Here is a 27,500-nt window from a genome sequence, read left to right as displayed (position 1 = left end):
TTGCGAAGAGAGAGGAATTATGAAAATGCGAATTTTGTCTTAATGATTAAGAAAAAGATGGCGGCGAGCTGATGGAGTAATTACAGCATCGGAAAAATCCTTTGCAGCATTCATTTTAACTTATTACGAGCTGAGTTCTGTTTTGTCTTTCCTTCTTTCAGGGTCGATAAAATAACCAGTCAAGTACAGGGGTCGATATTATCGACTACCCCTTTCCTCAAAATTGCTTGTTTGGTTCTAAATTAGAAACATTTATTAAGATGACAGAACTGCTGCAGTGTTGGAACAAACGCCTTCCGGCACTCAAATTCCATGGAGTTTAGCTGCTTTTCATCCCTCCGGGGTCGATAAGATAGAGTACCGGTCAAGTACTGATATCGATGGTATCAACTCATTTTCTCTTCTCAAAATTGATGACTCTGTGTCAAAATAAAAAGAAAAAAAGCAACAACTATTAATTAAGACGAAGAAAAAGGACAGAATTTCCTTAAGTTTTCTGGAGATGGAATTGGGTTAAGTATTTGAGAATCACAGATTTAATGTCCTTAGGCGTTGATTGATAGAAACGAGTGTTAGACAAAATTCTATGCAGTATTTAGTTACAGTTCTTTGCATCCTAAGTTCAAATCTCATCGACATCAGCTTTACCTTTCAACCTCAGAAGTCGATAAAATTACCAGTCGGCTACTGGAATCAATGTAACCAACTACTCCCTGCTATGAAATTTGACTTTGTCTATACTACAAATCAATATTCTATGATGTCAACTGTCTTTATTAGTGGCACATGCATTATAAAATATTCTAGTTTGATAGTAAAGCAATCACATCTTTAAGATTTATCGTAGTTACTCGAAACACAGAGAAAACTGTTAAATGGATTTCTCATCTATTTCGCGAAGAGTCAAATTTTTCACTTCAGCAAAGCAGCCTGGTTACTAACACAATTCCACTGCAGCTGTCTAGAATTTAGTTGCTGGAGTTACAGTAAATTTAATAAAGAGAAAATATTTGAGCTAAGAACTCGCTAGGAACTATCTTTATTGCCGCACATTACAACATAGACACTGACATACTTCTACTGCATCTGTCTGAAATTGAATAACTAGAGTTACACTAAATTCATTAAGAGGATAATTTGATGTTTGTAATAATTCGTCGGAAACTAAGTTTTAGATAATTGCACTGGAAGTATCTCGGTAATTCGGTCGCAGTGTGCGACGAAAATTTTGACTCTTCATGAAATAATTGTAAAAGTTAATACATCTACCCTCGTTTATCACGGGCCTTTGGTTAAAAGAACACCGTGTTTAATGAATCAGTGAGGAATAAATAATCGTCCATAGGAGAAAACAGGTTTCGTTTCGAGACCCCATGTAGCACTGAGACTTGTGGATGGTCGCTGAGGTGCAATTTTGCGCTCCAAGCTCAATCTTTGACTGATCGTCGATTCAGTTATGAAGGATCAATTCGTGATAAGCGTAACACTGTTCGCAATGGGCATACTGCATTTTTCAGAATCGTTGATAAATGAATCCGCGATGAACGAGGATAAATGTATAATAGTCCATAGCGCTTCTAAAGTGTAAAAATTGAAATTTCAACACAGCCTCAGATCAAGTCACTTGCCAGATAAGTAAGTACAATTCCAATAAACTAGTTAAGATTCTCTGATTAATTACATTGTAATTTATTTCAGCCAAACGTGTCGACAGTCCGTGTCAGCAACACAAAACGTGTTGTCGCTGTACTGATTTTATCCAGAATTCTGAATGTGTTGCTAACAAATGCCGTTGTCTTCCTGGGCATATAGCGACAAATCGAAAGACCAAGTGCGTTAAACGTAAGTAAAATCAATACTTTTGTAGTTTCTCATTAAATATAAAATCAATTCTTATATCTATATCTGACGCAGAGATGGCTGTGTTGTTATAAAGCTTACTTCGGTTCAGTCCCATTACGCAGCATCTCGGGCAAGTGTCTTCTACTATAACCCTGGGCCAAAGCCTTGTGAGAGGATTTGGTAGACGGAAACTGGAAGAAGCCTGTCACACACACACACATACACACACACACACACACACACACACACATATATATATATATATAACAATTGCAGCGTGGAAGGTGTTTGTAAGCCATTTAAGAAACACACAAAAGCCGTTCGATTCACTTCAACATTTAAGAGATGCAGCACGGATTTTTGTCAGTGAACGGTTTTTGTGTGTTTCTTAAATGGCTTACAAACACCTTCCACGCTGCAATTGTTTTCGTTCCAGCACACGATCTCAGATCAAATCACTTGCTATGCGAGTACATCCCCTATATATATATATATATATATATATATATATATATAATATATATATATATATATATATATATATAGGCGACCATTTACACTCAAAATACAACATAGTTGGTTTTTGAGAAATAAGTGACAAAGAACGAGAGGCAACAAGTAAAACAAAAAAAGTAGAATGAGAAAAATGGAAAAGAAACACGGTAAAAGAACATGGTAAAGGAAATAAGAGTTGCATCCCTTTCACTCGTTAGAATCGGAAAAAATATGGTTGGTGTAATTAATTCAACGAGAAATGTTAAAGTTTGTGAGAGTGGATGCTTAATCCAGAGAGGGTTGTATTTTCCAGTTCAATAAGAGGAATTTGTCCACATGCTTACATTTAATGAATGTCTCTTTTTTCTTTTTCCTCATTCCCCTTTTTCTTTTATTTTTTCCCTCTCGTTCTTTCTCGCTGTGTGTAGTTAATTCTTCAATAAGAGGAATTTGTCGAGATATTTACATTTAATAAATATTTCTTTTTTCTTTTTTCTCATTCGCTATTTTCTTTTACTTTTTTCCTCCCGTCCTTTCTCGCTGCGTGTATGTGTCGTTTTTCTACTTGTCCCTCAGTGTTTGACAACTCCCTTCAAACTTTACTGTTTAATTATGTCTTAAATAAAGAAATGACCCATTGGATACTGTAGCCCAAGATATACTCCTAAAACACCTTATGGCCATAGCTGAGATGTCTTTGATTATAGGTTTGTTTGAACGGAGTTGATGTGGAGTTAAATAGCAATATACTGACTATTCCCTTTCAGGACAACATGTATTGTTTAACCTCAAATGAATTCTGATCGAGTAGAACAAAGGCATTCTATCTGCAACCATCCCACGTCATCTCAGACTACATTATATTCCTCTAAAACAGTGTTGGTGGCAGTTTAACCCTCAGAAAGAACAATAGTGTGACACAAAAAGTTTAACGATTTTTATATTGTTGGATATGTTGCTTTTGAGTAAGTTTCATTAGTAGTACGGTTAATCCGTCTCCCAGTTTAACACCACCATCTAGCTTTTGAGTGTCTTTATTAAAGTCCACGTGGATCAAGCATTCGAATAAAATTTTCTGATAAAACATATCACACGAAATGTGGTCTTTTACCAAATTCCAATCATTCCCCCAATCTCGAAGTCCTTGTAGTAAGGATGTTGATATTGCCCTTCTCCTTCTGGCAAGACCATATAAAGTAGATGAAGGGATTTGTTTTAGATAACGACCGCCACCATTCTTGTCCTATTCACAACGAGCTGGCGAAGGAGACAACGTAGTTGCTGCTTAATATGTTAAAATTAGCAACCGAATCTCCCTTAAATCTCTAAAAATGATAGAAGGATACGCTGGATAATGTAATATGAGATAAAATGGGATGTTCACGGTTAGAATTACGTTAACCAGAAGTCTGCTCGATGAGGGCTCACAAGGTACTAAGCAGCAATACGAGGGGTTGCTGAAAAGGTCTTGGCTCTAATGGTATCGCGATATGCCTGGTTCGTGGTTCAACCTTCCGAGTTCTTTTACCGGGCTTAGAAAAACTGAGGGACCGCTGCAATAAGTGTATGAATCCGAAAGGCGAATATGTTGAATGAAATCATAATTAACTAATCCCCTTTTATTTTCTTTTACCCAAAGTCAGGAACTTTTCAGTGCCCCCCGTACATGCTCGACAAGAGAATGTTTTTGTGTATTCCATAGTTTGTCTATCTGTTGGTATTGACTTGCAAGTGAACTCTGATCGAGCGCATGTATGTAAAATGTATTCCAACCGTGTCGCCCTCGTCCTTTTAGGAGCACACCAAAGACTACATTGTCAATGTATCTTTTTTTATATTCATGGCAGCAAGGTGCAATTTTAAGCGATATTTGATGGCTATTTCTAACAGCTCGAATGTAATAGTTCTGATTTATCAGACCTACGATCACCTAAAATGATCACTTAATATTTTAGGATCATATAGAAAGAAATTAACTAAAGTGTCCTTTCTCTTTCAAACATAGTAGAGTACGATTTGATGGATATTTGACTGTTATTTCTAACAGTTCAAAGGACCACCTAAAAGCTCTTTCATTGAGTGCACATTTTCTGACATTTCGAAATGATGAACATCTTACAAAAGTCAACAGAATCTGACATTGTATGCTTTAGTAATTTTTTTCTACATACAATTTTCTATTATTTCCGTTCTACATTCTCCTAGTGCCTTTCCTGGCATTCTTCGATCGTTGTTTTCTTATCTTATCAAACAATTCCACTGAAAACTATTCCTCGAATGTAGCTTTACTTTTTTCAAGAAGCGTCATTCTGAAGTTAATGCTTAGTTAGAAATTAGAGCAAGTTACACATCTACTTCGTGCCATAAAACTATCAGAGAAAAATAGAGGAAAGTGAGATAGATAGAGATAGATAAATAAATAGTGAGAGAGAGAGAGAGAGAGAGAGAGAGAGAGAGAGAGAGAGAGAGAGAGAGAGAGAGAGAGAGAGGGAAAGAAAAAAGAAGGGGCGAGAAGAGGGGAAACCAAAACAAATAAGATAACTCTATCACACAAAGTCATGATCAGAAAATAGAAGTTACATTAAGACAGGAAGTACAATCCTAAACAAATAACTTGTGTTGAAAGAAAACCTCAATGTTTGTGAAGTACTTCAACAAAACTAGATATAGTTTTCCTGAAGGTATTTTAAGCTGAACCATATTCTTTCAGTTAAGACATTAAGATATGAGAAATACCCCCATCTCTCTCTCTCACTCATTGTCTCTGTCTCTATACATACATACATACATACATACATACATACATACATACATACATACATACATACATACATATATATATATATGTATATATATATATACACATATATATATATGTATATATATACACACATATATATATGTATATATATATACACATATATATATATGTTTATATATACACATATATATATATGTATATATATACATATATATATATGTATATATATACACATATATATATATGTATATATATACATATGTATATATACATATGTATATATATATATACATATGTATATATATATACATATGCAACAATATAGGGTGAAATTAATTAATTTGGAATAATCATTAATTACACCAAGTAGATTTCGGCATGTAAAAGCCTCATTCGAGGAAAGTTTAAGTAATACTAAGTAATTAAGGGTTTAGCAACGAATTGCCTCACCACACACCGAATTTAGAAATAGCAGTCAAAGAGTTATAGCTATTCTTTCTACTAAAAGGGAGATCTCAGTAAAAACACAGCACTTGAAAGGCAAACACAGACAGGTAAGAGAGAATGAAATGACGGCAATCTATCATACAATTTTAACTTTCCTCGAATGAGGCTTTTACATGCCGAAATCTACTTGGTGTAATTAATGATTATTCCAAATTAATTAATTTCACCCTATATTGTTGCTGATATCCATATTTCATCCCAGTAAATGACCACAGCATCTTGTCTTGGCTACACGCGGGTGGGAAGGGGTTGGTGACACAAACTTTCATTCACCGTGGGTGACTTAAAATTGTATGATAGATTGCCGTCATTTCATTCTCTCTTACCTGTCTGTGTTTGCCTTTCAAGTGCTGTGTTTTTACTGAGATCTCCCTTTTAGTAGAAAGAATAGCTATAACTCTTTGACTGCTATTTCTAAATTCGGTGTGTGGTGAGGCAATTCGTTGCTAAACCCTTAATTACTTAGTATTACTTAAACTTTCCTCGAATGAGGCTTTTACATGCCGAAATCTACTTGGTGTAATTAATGATTATTCCAAATTAATTAATTTCACCCTATATTGTTGCTGATAACCATATTTCATCCCAGTAAATGACCACAGCATCTTGTCTTGGCTACACGCGGGTGGGAAGGGGTTGGTGACACAAACTTTCATTCACACTTTGAATTTGGTGATACTGGTAACGGCTTTAGCTCGCTCTGATACTGAGTTGAGATGATGCCTTCTAGTATCTCGAAATTTAATATACAATTATTCATAATTGTAGTGTCCTACGCTGATGAGAAAAGAAGTTGGGTAAGACATAATTATCTAATTCTTATGCTTTCCTAAAACTTAATTTCGAAACGTACGTCCGTGGGTGACTTAAAATTGTATGATAGATTGCCGTCATTTCATTCTCTCTTACCTGTCTGTGTTTGCCTTTCAAGTGCTGTGTTTTTACTGAGATCTCCCTTTTAGTAGAAAGAATAGCTATAACTCTTTGACTGCTATTTCTAAATTCGGTGTGTGGTGAGGCAATTCGTTGCTATATATACATATGTATATATATACACATATATATATGTATATATATACATATATATATGTATATGTATATGTATATATATACATATACATATATATATATGTATATGTATATATACATATATATATATATATATGTATATATATATATATATATATATGTATATATATTAGAATTGTAGCTGTGCGTACGTGCGTGTGTGTGCCTAAATGTGCGTGTGTACACATACATATTTTTATGTATATATATGTTCATTGCGTATGTATATATATATATTTATTATGTATGTATGTGTGTATATGTATATGCGTGTATTCGTTTATTCTTTAACTTCTTTCTGTCATTTGACTGCGACCATGCTGGGGCACCGCCTTTAGTCGAACGAATCTACCGCAGGACTTATTCAATCGGCCTCTATTGCCGAACTAAGTTACGGGAACGTAAACGTGCTAACATTGGTTGTCAAACGATGGTGGTGGTAGTGGTGGGGTGGGGGTGAAAAAGACACACAAGTATATACGACAGGCTTCCTTCAGTTTCCGCCTACCAAATCTACTCACAAGGCTTTGGTTGGCCCGAAGTTACAGTAGAAGACACTTGCACAGTAGAACTGGACATGGAGACATGTGGTTGGTAAGCAAGCTTCTTACCACACACCCACTCCTGCACCTGAGATTGTGGTAAGTAGCTTGCATACCAACCACATGGTTCCGGGTTCAGTCCCACTGCGTGACACCTTAGTCACGTGCTTCTACTATAACCTCGTGCCGACCAAAGCCTTGTGAGTGGATTTGGTAGACGGAGACTGAAAGAGGCCCGTCATATATATATATGTATATGTGTGTGTGTGTGTGTGTTTGTGTTTGTCCCCCCCAATATCGCTTGACAACCAATAGTGGTGTGTTTATGCCCCCGTAACTTAGCGGTTCGGCACAAGTGACCAATAGAATAAGTACTAGACTTACAAAGAATCGATTTGCTCGACTAAAGGCGATGCTCCAGCATGACCACAGTCAAATGACTGAATCAAGTAAAAGAGTATATATATATATATATATATATATATATATATATATATATATATAATAATAATAATAATAATAATATAATAATAATAATATTAGGGAGTAAACCTAAACTTACAGGGAAATATTAGATTTAGGATTAAATCAAATTTCACAGTATAAATATAAATTAAATTAGAGATAAAACCACTATTAGGCAAATCAAACAGTGAAAAATATAAACCAAAACATAAAAATAAATATAATTAATATAATACACAAAATATATAAAATTTAAAATTTAAATTATTTGAATTTAAAATTTTTAATTTATATTTATAAATTGTTATATTTTTTAATATTTTTTAAATTTAAAATTTATACATTTTTAAACTTTTAAGTAAAACCACTACGTACGTTTCATGGCCATAACCCAATTCGAATTACAATTAATTTAAATTGAATTAAAAATTCAATTAAAAATTCGAATTATAAATATAGTCAATCTTCAGGTTAATGACAATAGTTAAATAAATAAGCAAATATATTTAAACAAATTTTTTTAAGAAATAAATAAAATAATAATTTTTCTTATAAAAAACTATTATCAAATTAGAAACTTTAACGATTAGGATTATGTCATACAACCCAATTATAATGTTAAATATTAATTTTTAAGGTAAAAATAGATAGAAAATGTATTTATCTATTAGGATATAATATGGCTTTAAAAATCATAATAAACTCACGAATATCCTAATCTTAGTTATAGTTAATATCTAATTACCAAATTATTTAACTAAATAATCACTATTCATATTTTTAAATTAAGTTCAAATCTAATAATTATAAAATATTTAAGAATAATAATTAAATTATTATGAATAAATATAATAATTAAGATCTAAAATTTTCTCTATCAATAAATATGTAGACGTATAATGAAAACTAAATAAATTAATTATTCCATTATTACTTACGTGAATATTAAACATTAATGTAATATATTTATGAAAAATATTTAAAAATTAAAGATGAAAAAGCAAATTATAAACGTATAACCCATCTTAAAAAAAAACAAAAAAACCCGTATAACTATTTAACAATCTATATATCTCGTTGGCTAAGTAATAACTTACAAAAAACGTATAGTTATAATCTAATAGGCGCAGGAGTGGCTGTGTGGTAAGTAGCTTGTTTACCAACCACATGGCTCCGGGTTCAGTCCCACTGCGTGGCACCTTGGGCAAGTGTCTTCTTCTATAGCCTCGGGCCGACCAAAGCCTTGTGAGTGGATTTGGTAGACGGAAACTGAAAGAAGCCCGTCGTATATATATATATATATGCGTGTGTGTGTTTGTCCCCCTAGCATTGCTCGACAACCGATGTTGGTGTGTTTATGTCCCCGTTACTTAGCGGTTCGGCAAAAGGGAGCGATAGAATAAGTACTAGGCTTACAAAAGAATAAGTCCCGGGGTCGAGTTGTTCGATTAAAGGCCGCAGTCAAAATGACTGAAACAAATAAAAGAGTAAAGAGTAATAATGAAATACATAATAGTGGTTTTATCTCTAATTTAATTTATGTATATATATATATATATATATATATATATATATATATATATATAAACTTAGATAAACTTAGATATGTTTCGACCAAAGATTGGTCCAGACCATGTCTAACTTAATAGCACCACCTGATAGGATTATTTGAATCCTGTTTAAGTCAAGTTTTGTTTATGGTCCATTCAAATAGTGAGTTTTTGTTGGGTGAACTGTATCCAATTATGGGTGGCTTATCTGGTATTCTTTGAAGGAATCTATCCAGACTCCGTTTAAAGTTGATGGGATCCTTTTCCTCTTTGATCTCTTTTGGGACAATGTTAAATAGGGCAGGGCCTGTTGAGGAAAAGAAATTATGTTGCAGTGTACATGTATGTTGTGATCTTGAATTGGGCAGGGGACGTATGGCCCGTGGTCCCAGTCTTGGATGAACCTTGAAGCTAATGTTCAGGTCGTTTGGGAAAAGTTGGCGGTATATTCTCCACATCGTACAAATGATGTACCGCTCACGGCGACGCTGGAGAGAGTAGAGTTTCAAGGCTTTAAGGTGATCCCAATAATCGAGAGCAGCCATGCCTTCAATTCGTTTAGTGAGTGCCCTCTGGGGTGATTCAATCCTCGAGATGTTTTGTCTTGTATGGGGAGACCACTGTGGGCAGCAGTATTCGAGGTGTGGCCGTACAAAGGAGAAGAAAAGTGGTATGAGGACACCTTGTTCTCTGGACCGGAAAGTTCTTAAGATCTAGGAACTCATCCTACGAGCTATATCGACCTTCTTGTTGATGTGTGCACTCCAACTGAGATCGTTGTCAACAATTACACCCAGGTCTCTGATATTGTTAGAGGCTGTGAGCGGTTCCCCTGAAGGAAGAGAGTATGGCTGTTTTAGTGAGGAATTTCTTCCAAAATGCATCAGCTCAAATTTTCCCTCGTTCAGTTGCATTTTGTTTCTGTCTGCCCATTGACTCACAGTATATAGATCAGACTGGAGTTGAGATCGGTCTGCTTCTTCATTGACGATTTGCTGGAGCTTAGTGTCATCAGCAAATATTTTCACTTTGCAGTAATGTACGACACTGGAAAGGTCGTTTATGTAAATTATGAAGAGTAGCGGACCCAAGACAGTCCCCTGGGGGACACCGCTGGTGACTTTTGCTGGGCTTGAGTGGACTCCATCAACTACAACATGTTGTGTTCTATTCGCCAGGAAATACTTAATCCAGTGTAGAACTTTTCCACGGATTCCAACATTTGCCAATTTTGAGAGTAGGATATTATGGTCTACCCTGTCGAACGCTTTACTGAAGTCAAGATATATGGCATCAGAGTTCGAACCTGTTCCCAAGGCTTTGAGTACATCTTTAATGTGGTGTAAGAGCTGTGTTAGACAGTCCCTGCCACAGCGAAAGCCATGCTGATTTGCATTTAGGAGTTTGTGGGTCTCCAGGAAGTCAGCTATCCTTGATCTTAACACTCTTTCAAACACTTTAATGATGTGGGAGGTGAGTGAGATTGGGCGATAGTTGACTGCGAGGGATATGTTTCCCTGTTTGAAAACCGGGATGACTGACTGGGATAGAAACTGTTTCGGTATATAACCTGCGTCTAACGAATTTCTCCAGAGGTTGGTCAGAGAGACTGCAAGTTGGTGTCTACATTCCTTCAGGAGACTAGCGGGGTATCTATCAGGGCCTACAGCAGAGTAGTATTTGACCTCATTTATTGCTGCTATGACGTCAGTGGCAGTGAAGGTTATGTCTGAGATTTTATGTTGGGAGTCAACTTCGTTCGCTTCTCTTACGTCAATATCAGTGGGAACACTGAAGACAGAGCAGTATTGTTTCTGCAGTATTTCTGCCATTTCTTTAGCATCGTGTTGGGGAATGCCGTTATCATCAATCAATGGCCCAATGGGTGAGGCAGTGGTTCTATGCTTATTTGCATAAGAATAGAACACTTTTGGGTTCTGTTTGATGTTTTTGACTATCCACTGTTCCTCCACAGCTCTTTGATTTTCAATGGAGGTTTTCATGTCGGTCTGCAGATGAAGTTTTTCCAGCTCTAGCCTTTTCATTGTTGTTGAATGTGGATGTTGTGTGTGGGAATATTTTAATTAGTTGATTTTTTTGTTGAGTCTTTAGATACGCCTGATGAGTGTTTTTTTTCTTTTTAGGGAGCCGGTTTCTGTTTGTGTTAGTAGATTTCGTGGGAGCGTGTTTAGAGCAGTATAGGTGACAATGTTTTCAAAGTGCTGCCATGCGGTCTCAATATGGGTGGAATTGAGAGTAAAAGACCAGCCGATGAAAGACAGATCCTTTCTGATTGCTCCCCAGTCCGCTTTGTGGAAGTTTATGTTGTCAAATGAGTGCCGTGGAGTGGGATTGGCTGGTTTGGTTTTTATATGTCGGGAATTAAAATTGCAGAGTACCATGTCGTGGTCTGAGAGGAGAGTGTTTTCAACTGAAATGCTGTGAACGAAGCTAGAGTGATTGGTCAATACCAGATCCAAGATCGTTTTATTCTGCCTCGTTGGTTCGAGCACTAGCTGAGTCAGGAAGTATTCATCCATCAGATTAAAGAGCAGTTCTGCTGCTGCTCTATCTGATGTAGAGCATTTGCCTAACTTCAGAGTATTTGTGGGCCAGTTCACATGAGGGAGGTTAAAATCACCCATCACTAGTATGTTTCCGGAGTTATACTTCCGAAGGAAGGACTTGACTTTGCTAAGGCACTCTTCAAAGCACTTTAGAGGTGCTTGGGGAGGCCTGTAAAGACCAACAATGATTATGTCCTTGGCCTTGCTGAATAGTGATACAGATTCACAATAGCCATTGGAAAATATGTCCTTGGCATCAAGTGAAAAGGTGTCATGGATAAAGATGGCTGTTCCTCCCTTATTTCGGTCTGTGCGATCCGCACGAACAATGGTGAAATCTTTTATTTTCACCTCGGCGTCCATATGGGTGTTGTTCAGGTGGGTCTCGGTAAGGATAAAGAAAGGGAAGCAATGTGCCGTTTCGGCAGGCCAACTCTCTATATATGGAATCTTCCATTTTTGGGCAATAATTGATGGGTTGATGCCACGTACATTTAACAGGAATGTCGAGGTAAGGGAAGTTTGATGTTTGCATTGTTCTAAGTTATGTTTTATGTTGCTCAGTGGTAACAATGTGGGTAGTTCTTGTATGGAGCTGTGTGTGTATGATTTTCTTGTTGGTAGTGGGTGTGTGGTCCTTGTGGTTACTATATATATATATATATATATTTATAGTAGTAACAGAAAAGAGGAATTTCGGTTGTCCCCACGTGGTGGGTTGTAATGTATATAAGAAATTAAAAAAGGAAAATACGCACACTTACATGGTTTTAATATAATTTTTTATATATCGAAGAAGATATTGTTTTGAGTCAGTTGGTTTATAATAAATGTCAGTTATGATTTCATTGTTAACTTTTTTAGTTAACAATGAAAGTTAACAATGAAGTCAGCATCGATTCAGCGACGCCATATATATATATATATATATATATATACATGTTACTTTTGACAATCTTTTTCTAAAAAAGTGAAACCGGTCAAGTGAATAAACATCTTTTAAAATTGCATTTTCAAACCTTCTTTCATATATAATTCCACTCGTGCGGTACCTTACAACTCCACTTTGTTATATATACATATACACACACACATATATATATATATATATGCGGCGCCAAAACGGCTGTGCCAAAAACGTAGCTATAAACGAAGAATGTGCTCTAGGAACCACGCTGTTCGATTGAACCTGGAATCTTGTGTACGTGCAAAGCCATAACTGCATCTATTTAACTCACTGTAATCTTTAGTTTTGTGGAGCCTAACATAGATAATGTGTTACTGAATCCGTCCCCAATGTTAATAAATTAAAGTAACACTCGTAATGTAAACGTAATCATCAGCCTTAATGTTAAATTTTGTGAAGAAATGTAAGGGAGAGAAATCCGAATTACAAATTGATTACAAATTGTATAGCTGGGAAGATACAGACAAGTGAATTCTGACCTTTAGCAAGCCCAGGGATAACCGTGGGTAAGTTTCAGTGTTATTAGACCTCCTGAGTGAAAACAAAAGACAAAAACAAAAAGAAAACAAACAAAGAAAAAAGCAACAAACATCTAATCGCAGTACCGAGAAGATATATGTTCAGATTGAAAAAGATTCACTGACTAGGCCGTTTGAAATAATATGATGGGAGATTTTCTCTGCGACGCCTTCTGCATAAAAGACATACAGTTGAGTGCAGGATATATATATATCGATGGAGTGAGCCAATTTTTATATGATGACAAATGTTATAATTACAGTTTAAAATTACACAAATACTGAAGAAGAAAAAAAAAAGGAATAAACATTAGTATTAATGTAGTTCTTTCAAGAAGTGAAAAGGAGGCAGATAAGATAATCTCAATTAATAGAAAATAGTATAGTGACATGTAATTAAGATTCTTAATATTTTAGTATCGTTCCTCAATATTCCCATCGTCAAATCCCGCTGTGATATGATCGTAACAAGTGAGTTAGAATAAGAACCAGTAATTAGTGGGTTTCGATTCAACCAAATTTACTCCCTTACACGTTTGAGGAGAGAAGCAGGTTTGACCTCAGAATGCAGAAAGATGCAAAAGAAAAGAGAAGAAAAATCGAAAACAAAACAAAACAAAACTATAAGGAGTGACTGTGAGGTAAGCAGCTTGATTACCAAGCACATGGTTCCGGTTTCAGTCCCACTGCGTGGCGCCCTGCGCAAGTGTCTTCTGCTATAGTATCGGGCCGACTAGAGCCTTGTGAGTGGATTTGGTGGACAGAAACTGAAAGAAGCACATCGTATATATATATATATCTTGAAGTGTAGACGGCATTTTCCGTTGCTCCTTCGCCGTTCTCAAAAATAGCGTTCGTAATACTTTATCTCGCTCGGCTTAACAGCCCTTCTTGTCTTGTTATTCTCCTTGTCCTGTCTTTTACTGTTTATATTTTGTACTGTCGTTACTGTCCTGTTTTTTGTTACCATTTTTACCCCTCCGCAAAAAGATCTCAAATTTTATTTAATTTGCTTTTCGCGGGAAGGAAAGTTTCTATCGAAGATGCGTATCGACTTCACCTTCGAAACGCAGAGTAGATGAAACCATGGCGACTGAAGAAGGGGAATTTTCCTTGTGTTATTTGTCGTGTACTCTATTTTTTCGTTGTTTAAGAAAAATGTCCAGTTCCTTGGTTTTGTGTTTATGTATTCATTTCTCATTGTGTTCGACGTTATTTTGGTGTCCTGTACCCATATATGCATGTATATATACATGTAGAGGTAGGTACGTACATATATGTATGTATATATGCATATGTTTTATTATTAATTTATTATATATATATATATATATATATATATATATATTATATATATATATATATATATTACATATATATATATACATATATATATATATACATGTATATATATACATGTATATATATACATGTATATATATACATGTATATATATACATATATATATATGCACATACATATATACATACATATATATGCATATATATATAATATATATATATATATATATATATATATATGTATGTATGTGTGTCTGTGTTTGTCCCCCCAACATCGATTGACAACCGATGCTGGTGTGTTTACGTCCCCGTAACTTAACGGTTCTGTAAAACAGACCGATAGAATAAGTACTAGGCTTACAAAGAATAAGTCCTGGGGGTCGATTTGTTCGACTAAAGGCGGTGATCCAGCATGGCCACAGTCAAAAGACTGACACAAGTAAAAGAGAAAAAGGGAGAGTATAAATTTCCGGAATGGGTTTAATCGCTTCTACCGACTCCAGTACATGACAACAGTTTTATTCTATCGACAAGGTCTCAGAAAGTAGAAGATGAAAACTAAATATCACATGTTACTAATATGGTCAGTCCAACACCCTTTCATTTATATTTTTGCATAAAATTTGCATATCATATTGTTTATTCCTGTAGGCGAAGGAAGAGTAAAAAAAAAATCACATATGAAAATGAACGAAAATTAGAGCAATCTAAAAACATGACAGCTGAAGTAAACAAGAGTTGCATACCTTGAACATGCCTGATTTTCCAACTCTGTCTTATCTAAGGGAAAGAATCATCTTAATGTATATGCGTAGACGCGCGCATACACACACACCACACACACACACACACACACACACACACACACACACAAATGCACCCAAACACACACGCGCATGCACACGTATACCGTAAATCCACGAGTATAATCTACATTTTTTCCCCGAAATTTAAAGGTCAAAATCCCTAGTGCGTACTATATACGAGGTTTAAAATGAAAAATATTTTCTAAGAAATGTCCGAGTCTCTATTTGCTGTCCGGCAATGTTTAGTCAGACGCCTTTTGTAATATCGGGCGCAAAAATACCTTAAGCTAAGGCTGAAAGCAATGAAGTCATAAAAGAATAATCCATAACTTGCAGTAAGCAACATTTATTAAAATAGAGGTATTCAGATAAAAGAATAACATGTAACAAAAACAATTTGCAAACATATTTACATTTTTATAAGTAACTGTATAGTGACTTTATTGCTAACCTATATATATATATATATATATATATTATATATATATATATATATATCACCGTGACCGACCAGGCTATCAGATGTTGCTACACACCGCTGGTCACAATGCGCTTCGCATTGCTTTAGCCTTCAAATGACGCCACCCCACTGGCTAAGCGAGCAGGCCAACAGAAGAAAGAGGGGGAGAAACTTGTGGCGAAAGAGTACGGCAGGGATCGCCACCCCACCCCCTGTCGGAGCCTCGTGGAGCTTTAGGTGTTTTCGATCAATAAACTCTCACAACGACCTGTCCGGGAATCGAAACCGCGATCCTACAACCTATTTCTTTATTACCCACAAGGGGCTAAACACAGAGGAGACAAACAAGGACAGACAAACGGATTAAGTCGATTACATCGACCCCAGTGCGTAACTGGTACTTAATTTATCGACCCCGAAAGGATGAAAGGCAAAGTCGACCTTGACGGATTTTAACTCAGAACGTAACGGCAGACGAAATACGGCTACGCATTTCGCCCGGGGTGCTAACGCTTCTGCCAGCTCACTGCCAGCTCACCGCGATCCTACAACCGCGAGTCCGCTGCCCCAACCACTGGGCCATTGCGATCTACACGCACACACACATATATATACATACACACACACACACACACATGTATATATATATATATATATATATATATATATATATATATATATATATAATGCAGAGAGAGAGAGAGAAAGAGAAATTGGTTGTGATCATATTTCATCGGAGAGATTGCCGTTCACTCCACACACAGATGTACGTGCATAACACTGAAAACGGAATTGAACGTTTCCCCCTTACAACCAGCATAATTGATGCACGCGGTTATGATTGATTGATTATTGCCTCGATGGATATTCTCACAGGACTGATGAAAACTAATTCCACTTCTGTCTCTAACTTTTCTTCTTCACAACTAACAAATTGGGACAAGGAAAAAAAACTTTCAGTGAAATGTTTTTGTATATCTTATTTTTCGTTGTTGCTAAAAATATTTTTTTCCTTTCTCTTTTTCTTCTTTAGCAACAATATCTTATAGTGTAATTTAAGAATGTTGTTGTTGTTGTTCCTTCTCGAGCCACGCCTGGCTCATAAGGGCCGGCTTCCCGGTTTCCTTGGTGTATAGGTTCCCCACCTGGACGGGACGCCGGTCCGTCGCAGGTGAGCTGCAAGATGCAGGAGAAAAGAGTGAGAGAAAGTTGTGGAGAAAGAGTCAGCATGAGTTCGCCATTACCTTCTGCCGGAGCCATGTGGAGCTTAGGTATTTCGCTCATAAACACACACATCGCCCTGTCTGAGATTCGAACCCGCGATCCTTCGACCGCGAGCCCGCTGCTCTAACCACTAGACCATGTGCCTCCACATAATTAAAGAATAATATTGTCTAATTACGAAGTTCTCAGTTATCTTGTACTGATGAAATTAAAGGAAATCGCAATAGTTATATACGAATATTGAAGATTTTATTGTTGAATACGAACATTAAGGATCCTAAATTAAACAAGATAAATGTGTGCTCTACCCTACCAAATTTAAATTTGACTCCAAGCAAGATGACTCTCTCTCTCTTGCAATGGAACGACCAATGAGACATCTGTCTATTTACTTTCGTGGATTGGTCATGAAGCGGAAAACTTAATAAATTAAATATTAGGCTCTTAAGAAGGAAAGAAAATCTTATACATGGTGGGCCAAAAATTCACGCACATAAGTTCAATATGCCCAGAATTGTCAAAGACATGCTTCAATTTCTCTAAAATTGAATAAAATAAATAAAATAATGGCGAATACACACGTACGCGTACATGATGAATAGAATGAATAATAATAATAATACCTAGCTAAGAAGGAATATATTCACAGACATGACAAAGTTGGAACCTACATACACTGGAAGCTATGCCAACATTATGGAATAACAACAGAAAAAAGATGGTATAGGCACACACCAGAAAAGGTCACAGAAAACGAGAAAGCAACCATACTCTGGGATATGCCGATACACACAGATAGAGAAATTAAGGCCAACAGACCAGATATAGTTGTCAGAGATCATGAAGAAAAAAATGCTTTCTAATTGATGTATCAATACCGGCAGATGACAACCTGTCTCTAAAAGAAATGGAGAAACTTTCAAAATACAAAGACCTGGAAATAGAGGTAACCAGAATGTGGAATCTAAAAACAGAAACAATTCCTATCATAGTAGGCGCATTAGGCATGATAAAAAAATATTCAGACAAATACATAACAAAAACACGAGGACTTACAAACACATATAACATACAGAAAATTGCACTACTAGGCACTGCACACATCCTACGCAGAACACTTTCCATACAATAACCATCAGAGCATCACAACAAATCACAGCACATACCTAAGGCACACAGAGCTGCGCTCGGTAGTGAAGTGAAAGCACGCTATAAAAATAAAACTACTGAATGATAATAATAATAATAATAATAATAATAATAATAATAATATGCATAGCATAAAAGAGTGGAAAACCAAATTGTACTCAAGTAATGTATTCCTTGGAGAAGTGAATATTAAAAGGGGTATCTTCCAAGGTGACTCGTTTTCTCGTTACTGTTTGTAATTTCACTAATATCCATAACAATGACACTTAGGTAAGTTAAGATGGGTTACCGATGTGGGAAGAAAAGCCCATCATTAAAGCAGCCTATGTTTATGGATGACCTGAAATTGTTTAGAAAATCTGAAAAATAGGTAGATCCCTTTACCAAAACAGTCCAGAAATGTTGTAGGGATATCGATTTGGAATTTGGGATTACCAAATGCTCAGTACTTAACATGAGAAGAGGGAAAAAAGCAGCCTGCAGAGGATTGCGGTTACCACCAGCAGAGACCATGGGTGAACCCGACGGTAGTGAGTATAGATATTAAAGGATGTTGGAGCTGGATGACATTCTACACAGAGAAATGAAAGCCAAAGTCAGCGAGGCGTATCAAAAAGGGATGAAGATGGTGTTGAAATCTAACCTGAATGCCAAAAAGTTGATTACCGCAATGAATATCTGGGCAGTTGCACTGGTCAGATATAGTGTGTCCATCCTCTCTAGTGGACTAAGGAGGAAATATCAACACTGGATAGAAGGACGGGAAAGTTGATGACGTTGCATGGAGCGCTCACTCTAAAGCAAACGTAAACAGAGTGTATTTGAAAAGAAAGAATGGTGGCAGAGGACTAATTAGTATAGACCATTGTATAAGGAGTGAAAGGAGAATGCTTGCTGAGTATTTGATAAATAGTGATGAAAACATGTTGCAATATGCCGCGAAAGATATGAACGTAAATGCAGATGAAATGATGGGCAAGGAAGAGTTAACCAAAGACCTGAGGAGAAGAGAAAGACCTTGAAACGAGAAAGCATGGACAATTTGAAAGGAATGCACAGGACGTTAAGGATAATACAGCATTGTGAGCTTGGGTTGAGCGAGGTGATTTGAAGTGTGCCTGATCATTGCTGCACAAGACTAGGCTTTCGTTACCAAGTCAGTGAAGTATAACATCTATAAAACTTCTGATAACCAGAAATGCAGATTCTGTTGAAAGAGTGTGGAAAATGTGACCTACTTGGTAAGTGGATGTGAGAGCCTTGCACAAAAAGAATACAGGCGCCGCAACGATAAAGTGTGTGTGTATCTTCATTGGCTCTTATGCCGTAAATAACTAATACGAAGTAACAGAGAACTGGTATGAACATGTATGTATCAAGTAAAGTTATGCAGGAGGATAATTATGGAAAAGTAACGATACTCTGGGACTATGATTTTCAGACGGATCGTGTAATCGAACACCATCTGCCGGATATTGTCATTCCGAGTTTGATTCCAGGCAGTGATCTGAATAATAATAATAATAATAATAATAATGATAATAATAATAATAATAATAATAACAATAATAATAATAATAATAGTAGTAGTAGTAGTAGTAGTAATAATAATAATAATAATAATAATAATAATAATAATAATAATAATAATAATAATAATAATAATAATAATAATAGTAGTAGTAATAATAATAATAATGATAATAATAATGATAATAATAATAATAATAATAATAATAATAATAATAATAATAATAATAATAATAATAATCATAATCATAATAATAACATCGAAAAATACCTTAGGAATGAGAACCCAGGTTCGAAATTTCCCCAAGACGCCTTATGAAGGAAGGAGAGTATATCAGCCGAAACGTTGTGTTAACAACAAGCAAGATGAGGACAAATATCCGTCAAATGTAAATAATGTGAGTAAAAGTGAAATTGAACCATCAAAATTTAGAAGTTGTAGTAATCAATCCTGTAATGTTCAAATCTATTCGTGATGAACTGGTTGAAAGCATTTAATAGATCTCCGTTATCTATGCTCTATAGTATCTATGCTCTATAGTAACAAAATGGCATTACTTTTGACTCACCCTCGTATGTATCTCAGTTTCAACGTGAAAATCTGGATTACTCATCTAAAGCATTGAATGCACATCAGCAGCGATATTTGTAACTGGAAAAAGGACTAATTATATTCAGACTTCATAAGTACATTAAATTCCTGCATGGACGACATTTTCAATTAAAACTGACACCCCGTCGGTTACGATAACGAGGCTCCAGTTGATCCGACCGGTGGAACAGCCTGCTTATATAATTAATGTGCAAGTAGCTGACCACTCCACAGACACGCATACCTTTAACGTAGTTCTCAGGGAAATTCAGCGTGACACAAAATGTGACAAAGCTGGCCTTTTGAAATACAGGTACTACTCATTTTTGCCAGCTGAGCGGACTTGAGCGACGCGAAATAACGTGTCTTGCTCAAGGACACAACATGCCCTCAGGAATCGAACTCACGACCTTACGATCATGGGCCGAATACCCTAACCACTAAGCCACGCGCATTCATACATTTTGATTTAATTACTAACCACAAGTTGCCAATACACACTGGTACTTGCATCTCAATGACTGCAGCGTTTGTCTATGTTGTTGGTATACTTTAAATCACTTTACGAGATAACGCTTCGAAATAACAAAACCAAACCTGCTCCCACCATCCTTACCCCATCGCCGTTGGACTTTTGTAGAGAGAAAAAAAGAACAAAAAAGGGAAAAGAAGAGTTGGATCAAGAAGAAACCAGCTAACGGGTAACCTTGTACTCCTGCTTCTCTCAGTCATGGTCGGATCGTCGGCAGCTAAACCGGCTCCCCTCTTGGTTCAGCTTGCTGGATCTTGGAGGAGGGTGTGAGGGTACCCATCAGAACTAAAAACAAGATCTGTTCAAACAAGGGCACAGGAGCGCTGTCCTTGTCCCTCACCACACCAAACCAAGACCCCAACGGTGGATCAAGCGGACAAAGCTAGATCTCCGAACTCAACGATTGATCCTAGCAAAAGAGGGCGATGCCAGACGGACTGGCTAGAAAGGCGTAGCTCTAATGACATTGGAGCTAGCGGCATTCCGTTGCAACCCATCTTCTTGACATCGCATGTGACTCTAGATAGTACCGTGGCAGAAGGATTTGGGGCCATAGTGTGTGGGGACTCCCTTGACAAGGAGATCCTCATCCTAAACAAAGCCACATCGACCCCGGTGTTTCACTTAATTTATCGTTCCCGAAAGGATGAAAGGCAAAGTCGATCTCGGAGGAATTTGAACTCAGAACGGCGTGCTAGCAATTCTGCCACACACACACACACACACAGATTTGTGCTGATACTGCTTGCGTGAAACTTAGCCATGTGTATTATAGTAACTATCTGTAAAAGTAAACTGGATGTGAAATATTAATTGAAAGTTAATTCCTATGCCGAAATTACCGGCGGCCATTATTAATACATATGTTGGCAAAATGTTGGAATTATTCATAAATTTTATTGCACCCAAGGTGGTTTTCCGTTGAGAAATTGGATACACGTTTTAACGTGAGAACTCGTATTAAGGTTGATCAACTTTCAAAGTAAACGTCTTTTCACCACTCTCTTTTACTATTCACATATTCTATCATTCTATTCGTCTTTTCACCACTCTCTTTTATTATTCACATATTCTATCATTCTATTCACTCCCACTTTATTTATATGTGTTATTTTCAATAAGAGGTTGGTCGATTCTGGATCATTTCCCCTACTGTGTAGGAAATCTTTTTCTCAATTCGGCTGCTACGTGAGAACAACGACGACGATGACGACAGAGGCAACAACAACAACAACAACAACAACTACTACTACTACTACTACTACTACTACTACTACTACTACTACTAACTTTATGGTAGGAATCTAAAGGAAATTGTTTAAAATAAGAGATAGTGCTTGATAGGATGTGAAGAATTTTGGATGATAATATTAGGAAACAATTAAGAAATAATTTCAATAACGGATAAGAAAAAAATGTGAAACTTTTAACTTAGAATTTGAAAGACTTTTACAACAAACAGTCAAACCATTCAGGCTAGCCTGGCAACTGTTCCATATGCAAGCGAACGAATATTAACTGCACAACACCACTACTATAGCCACTGTAAGTACCACCAACACCCACGCCAATAAGAACCGTTACTGCTATATGGCTATATGTACAACGTTATTATGAAGAAATATGGAGTCGTTGAAATGTTTTTCAATATTGTTTTTTTTTTTCATCTACACCGGAATGACATGCAAAGATAAAGGAATATATATAAAAAAAGGGCATTGCTGTCATATAACTAATTTTATTGGGGAAATGGAAGCCATTCGACAACAAATTATAAATGAAGGAATATCATACACTCTGAATATGTTTTTGGGTTGTCTTTTAGCTTGTTGAGGGCAGCAAAAATCCGTGAAATGCTGACTGTAAAATGTGTGGAAGATGATTCAAGCTTCGAAAAATATTATATGAAATACATATCAGAAATATGTGGTTCATTGACAAAAAAAAAAAGTGTTTAACTTGAGTGAGTTTCTCTCTTACGAACGAAAAATAAAATCAGTTTCAGGAAAAAAATATAATTAGAACACAATAATAGAACTGTCAACATATATCGTTCCCAGAAGATATGATTTTTATTTATGATAAGGACACCACCAGACACAACGAACGAGTTTCCAAATTCAAAGGGCAGTTTTTCATCCATACTAAAAAAAATATATACAGGAGCCAACGACAAGGTATGTAAGTGGTCATGCAATCAGCTAGAATTCTCCGAATCACAACCAACAGTCTTTAAAAAAAAAGGATGCATTGCATAAGGAAGTGCTAAATGATATTTCAAAACAAAATCGCGGATGGTAATGGCTGGAAGACATTTGGTCAGAACCGTTTTGGAATTAAATAACGATGGGCAACTACTTAACTATTTTTTAATTATAAGACACAATTACTGTAGTCCTGTATTCTTGTACTCCTGTACTCCTGTTCTCAGTCAATATGTTGTAATCAAACCTAAAAGTAATTAGAACAAAACTAGAGTTTGGAGAGTCAACAGTTGTTAAAAGGACATCGTCCCTGGAGTATAAGGACTCACATCTTCACACTACGCATTGCTTGTCTTCTGCACCCAGTAACCTCCCACCCAAAAGCTACAAAAATTTAGCAAGTCAGCAAAGGACTCTCTATATGGTTACTTCACCTGCTAGAAATAACAGCCCAATATCCCTTATGTCCTATCTCCTACCGGTTTCAAAAAAAGAAAGACATTGCATAATGATGTTCGATATTTATATATAAAAAAATGGAATGGTCATAACTGGAATGGTTGTGATCATAGGCTTGCTAGATGAGATCTGACCTGGGTTTAAAAGACGCCATCAACAACAACAACGACAACACACACACACACACACACACCACACACACACACACACACACACACACACACACACACACACACACACATGCAACAGATACCAAAACATTTTAATGAATTTTATAACAAATGAAACATCTGATCACATGTTCGTCAAGAAGTAGACTGTTAATGTGTCTCACACCGGACACCGAGGATGATTATGAACAACAGATCCACAATCTAGACACAAGTATGGTTGTGTGGTTTGCTTCGCAGCCACGTGGATTCCGATTCAATCTCACTGAATGGTATCCATGATAAATATCATTTACCAGTGTTTAAGGACGACCAAAAGCCTTTTGAATATAATTTAATAGATGGAAACTACGAGGAAGCACATCGGAGGGAGAAGGAAACGTTCATGTTCTTGGATTATTGAATATTCCATCATCCGGTCATTGGTCATTGGGTGTCTTTAGTAGAGTTCATTTAGGTTAACTGTCACTAATTTTGAACGCTATGCAAAAGACCAGATGCGCTGCCTTTCTTCATTTGACCAAATCATAATAAATAAATAAAAGGGGGAAAAAAACTCCACAGAAACCAAAACAAACATCACCACAACAAGGAATAAAATATCAATAATTCCCTGAATGCCATTCTTTGTCACTAAAAAGAATCGAAGAAGCAAATTAATTTAAGTACAAGTGGAATTATTCGATCGTGTCACTGCAAAACATTGCCATTACTGATGTGTATTTTTAAAGGAAACAAAACATTTCAAATAACCAAAAACATTTTCAGTTCTTCGTACGGTGTGATGTCAACTGGGCGATCTGCGATCTTTTAGCCAGCTTTGCGATAAGCATAAACCTTTCATTTTGTATCTTTTTTGTTTTCATTTTAGACAAATGTACACAGATACATACTTATATTATTATCACACACACACACACGCAAACGCACACACATACATACAAACATATGTGTATATGTTTCTATATCTATATAAATACTAATGTCTGTTTATATCTATCAATCAATCTATCTATCTATCTATCTATCTATCTATCTATCTATCTATCTATCTATCTATCTATCTATCTATCTATCTATCTATCTATCTATCTATCTATCTATCTATACCCATGCTTGTTTATATATATGTGTGCGTGTGTGTACTCACATATGTATGGTATTTCATTGAAGTTGGAAAGACTTCACAAACTGATAAACTGTTACTCGGAGTTTTACACAACCAATGAATATAAAGTAGTATGTTCTCTGATAATCGATTACGTGAAACTCTGAGTAACAGTTCGTGAAGTCTTTCAGCTTCAAAAAATTACTATTTCACTCTACTTTTGGTATTCGAGTATTATTTTCCTCGCCTAATTTTGCACCTATGTATTCACGTGTGTGTGTGTGTGTGTGTGTGTGTGTGTGTGTGTGTGTGTGTGTATGTGTGTGTGTGCATGCGTATGCGTCTGTATGTGTGCGTGTGACTGTGTGTGTGTGTGTGTGTGTGTCTGTGTCTATGTGCATATACATATACGTATACAGACATATATATTAATGCTTGTTTTTATGTACAGTTACTATATAGGCGCAGGAGTGGCTATGTGGTAAGTAGTTTGCTTACCAACCACATGGCACCTTGGGCAAGTGTCTTCTACTATAGCCTCGGGCCGACCAAAGCCTTGTGAGTAGATGGAAACTGAAAGAAGCCCGTCGTATATATATATATATATATATATAATATATATATATATATATATATATGTATGTATGTATGTGTGTATGTTTGTGTGTCTGTGTTTGTCCCCCTAACATCGCTTGACAACCGATGCTGGTGTGCTTGCGTCCCCGTAACTTAGCGGTTCGGCAAAAGAGACCGATAGAATAAGTACTAGGCTTACAAAGAATAAGTCCCGAGGTCGATTTGCTCGACTAAAGGCGGTACTCCAGCATGGCCGCAGTCAAATGACTGAAACAAGTAAAAGAGTAAAGAGTAAGAGATATACAAAAAAGGCAAGCATTTTATTTTTACAATGGAAGGTGACAATTATATCGAAGTTTCAGCTTTTATACATCTATGTATGTATATGCATGTAATATGTGACTATGTATGCATATATATCTTATGTAATCGTATATGCATATATGTGTGTGTGCATATATATGTGTGTGCATATATGTATATGCATATATGAATATATTGTGAACATAGGTATATATATATATGTGTGTGTGTGTAGTGTATAGATAGGTTGTTATAATTTTGTTTTTATATATGTTTAGTAGTACCTTTGCTATTTTGTCGTAAATATGCGTTGATATGTATATATGTGTGTATATGTGTATATATATATACACGTATTGAATTTGACTGGTGACTGTCGCTGCTGCCATGTGCAGTTGTTTTTCGTTTAAGAGGCAGAGAGAAATTGGGTTTGCTAAGAAATAAAAAGGCTAAGAAATAAAAAGGGGAGAAACTTCCCTCAAGAGGAAATAATCACTAAGAGAGAGGTATATATAAAATTGTTTGAAAAAATTCATAGGTGTATATAGACTGTTTTATATATTCTATATTTTATATAAAAATAAAAAAAACAAAAAAAAACATATCTGGAGATGAAAGAAAATTCACAGTTGTAATTATGATATAATATAACGTTGATAGCGTTTGATTGCCGTGAAGTTCCGGCTGGCTAGGTGTATAAACAGTAGGGCAAGTAACTCGCCAACCCTGAAATCCCTGAGCCGTGTTATTCAACATGAAGTCTGGGGTCGAGAGTGTTAATTAATGTCGCTGGAAAGTGACTGAAAGCTGGTGTGGGAGAAATTTAAAGTACATATGTGTGTATGCGTGTGCGTACACACACCACACAAGTTTGTGTGTGTGTATATATGTGGATGCACATACATATTTGTGTGTGTGTGTGTGTGTTTGTGTATATATATATATATATATATAATATATATATATATATATATATATATATATATATATATATATACATATATATATATATACACACACACACGCATATATATTTGCACACACACACACACACATACACACCTATATGTATATATCAGTGGCGACTCCGGTACTCGGGCTGTTCTGGCTTAGCCTGAGTAGTATAAATTTAGTAAAGTTATCTGCAAGCTGATATAAGTTAGTAAAGTGTATTTGCAAGCTGATATAGTTTCTACCAACACTGACTTAAAGTATGTAATTTCAGTCAATAACTCGGGTTCCTTTTATTGAGCCTGGTCGCAGTTCATTTATTTTCGTTCAGCGTCTGACGGTGTCTTAAAAGTGCCCTGTGTCAAAGAATATTATTTGTAGCAGACGTTCTCTTGACATCGTTCATACGTTCCTGACTCGGACTCAGTAATAACAGACCAATTGTTATCTATAATCGTAAAAATTAAAATGAACTCAATTTCAATGTTCTCTTGCAACAATAAATTTCTGTAGAGATTAGTATTTAAATTCCAATCTATGAAAAGTTTCCCTTTTACAATATTCTTAAAGGAACGAAAATTTATCCAGTAACTCTGGCTAATACGAACGAGCTTAGTAGGTGTAAAAAAAACTATCTGGCATCTCTTGTCAAGAGTACAGGCGACAGTCAGATCGCTGATGTTTGTTGTGCACTCTGCTGTCGTTATTTGCTTGCTGTTATTCTGTGTGTCTGTGTGCAAAGATCAGTTGTGTTTTGCGGGGTTGCTTTATTTTTACCCTTAATTTAGAAATAGAGACAGACATAGTGCTAGATATAAGAAATTAGCCATTTGGAGCTAGAAATAAAGCGGGA

General features: G+C 36.0%; 1 protein-coding gene across 1 annotated transcript in view; it reads left to right on the top strand.

The window, feature by feature from the left end:
- Positions 1 to 27,500, top strand: part of LOC115209609 (fibrillin-1-like) — a 289,329-nt gene that overhangs the window by 10,098 nt on the left and 251,731 nt on the right. The window contains exon 4 of the mRNA XM_029778049.2: positions 1,699 to 1,842. Coding sequence (XP_029633909.2) covers positions 1,699 to 1,842 — 144 coding nt within the window. The remainder of the gene's footprint in view (positions 1 to 1,698; positions 1,843 to 27,500) is intronic.

Source organism: Octopus sinensis, linkage group LG3 (genome assembly GCF_006345805.1).
Source record: "Octopus sinensis linkage group LG3, ASM634580v1, whole genome shotgun sequence".
In the NCBI taxonomy this organism is placed as follows: domain Eukaryota; kingdom Metazoa; phylum Mollusca; class Cephalopoda; order Octopoda; family Octopodidae; genus Octopus; species Octopus sinensis.
The sequence above is the reverse complement of the archived record's forward strand: the minus strand, read 5'-3'. Positions and strand labels throughout refer to the sequence as shown.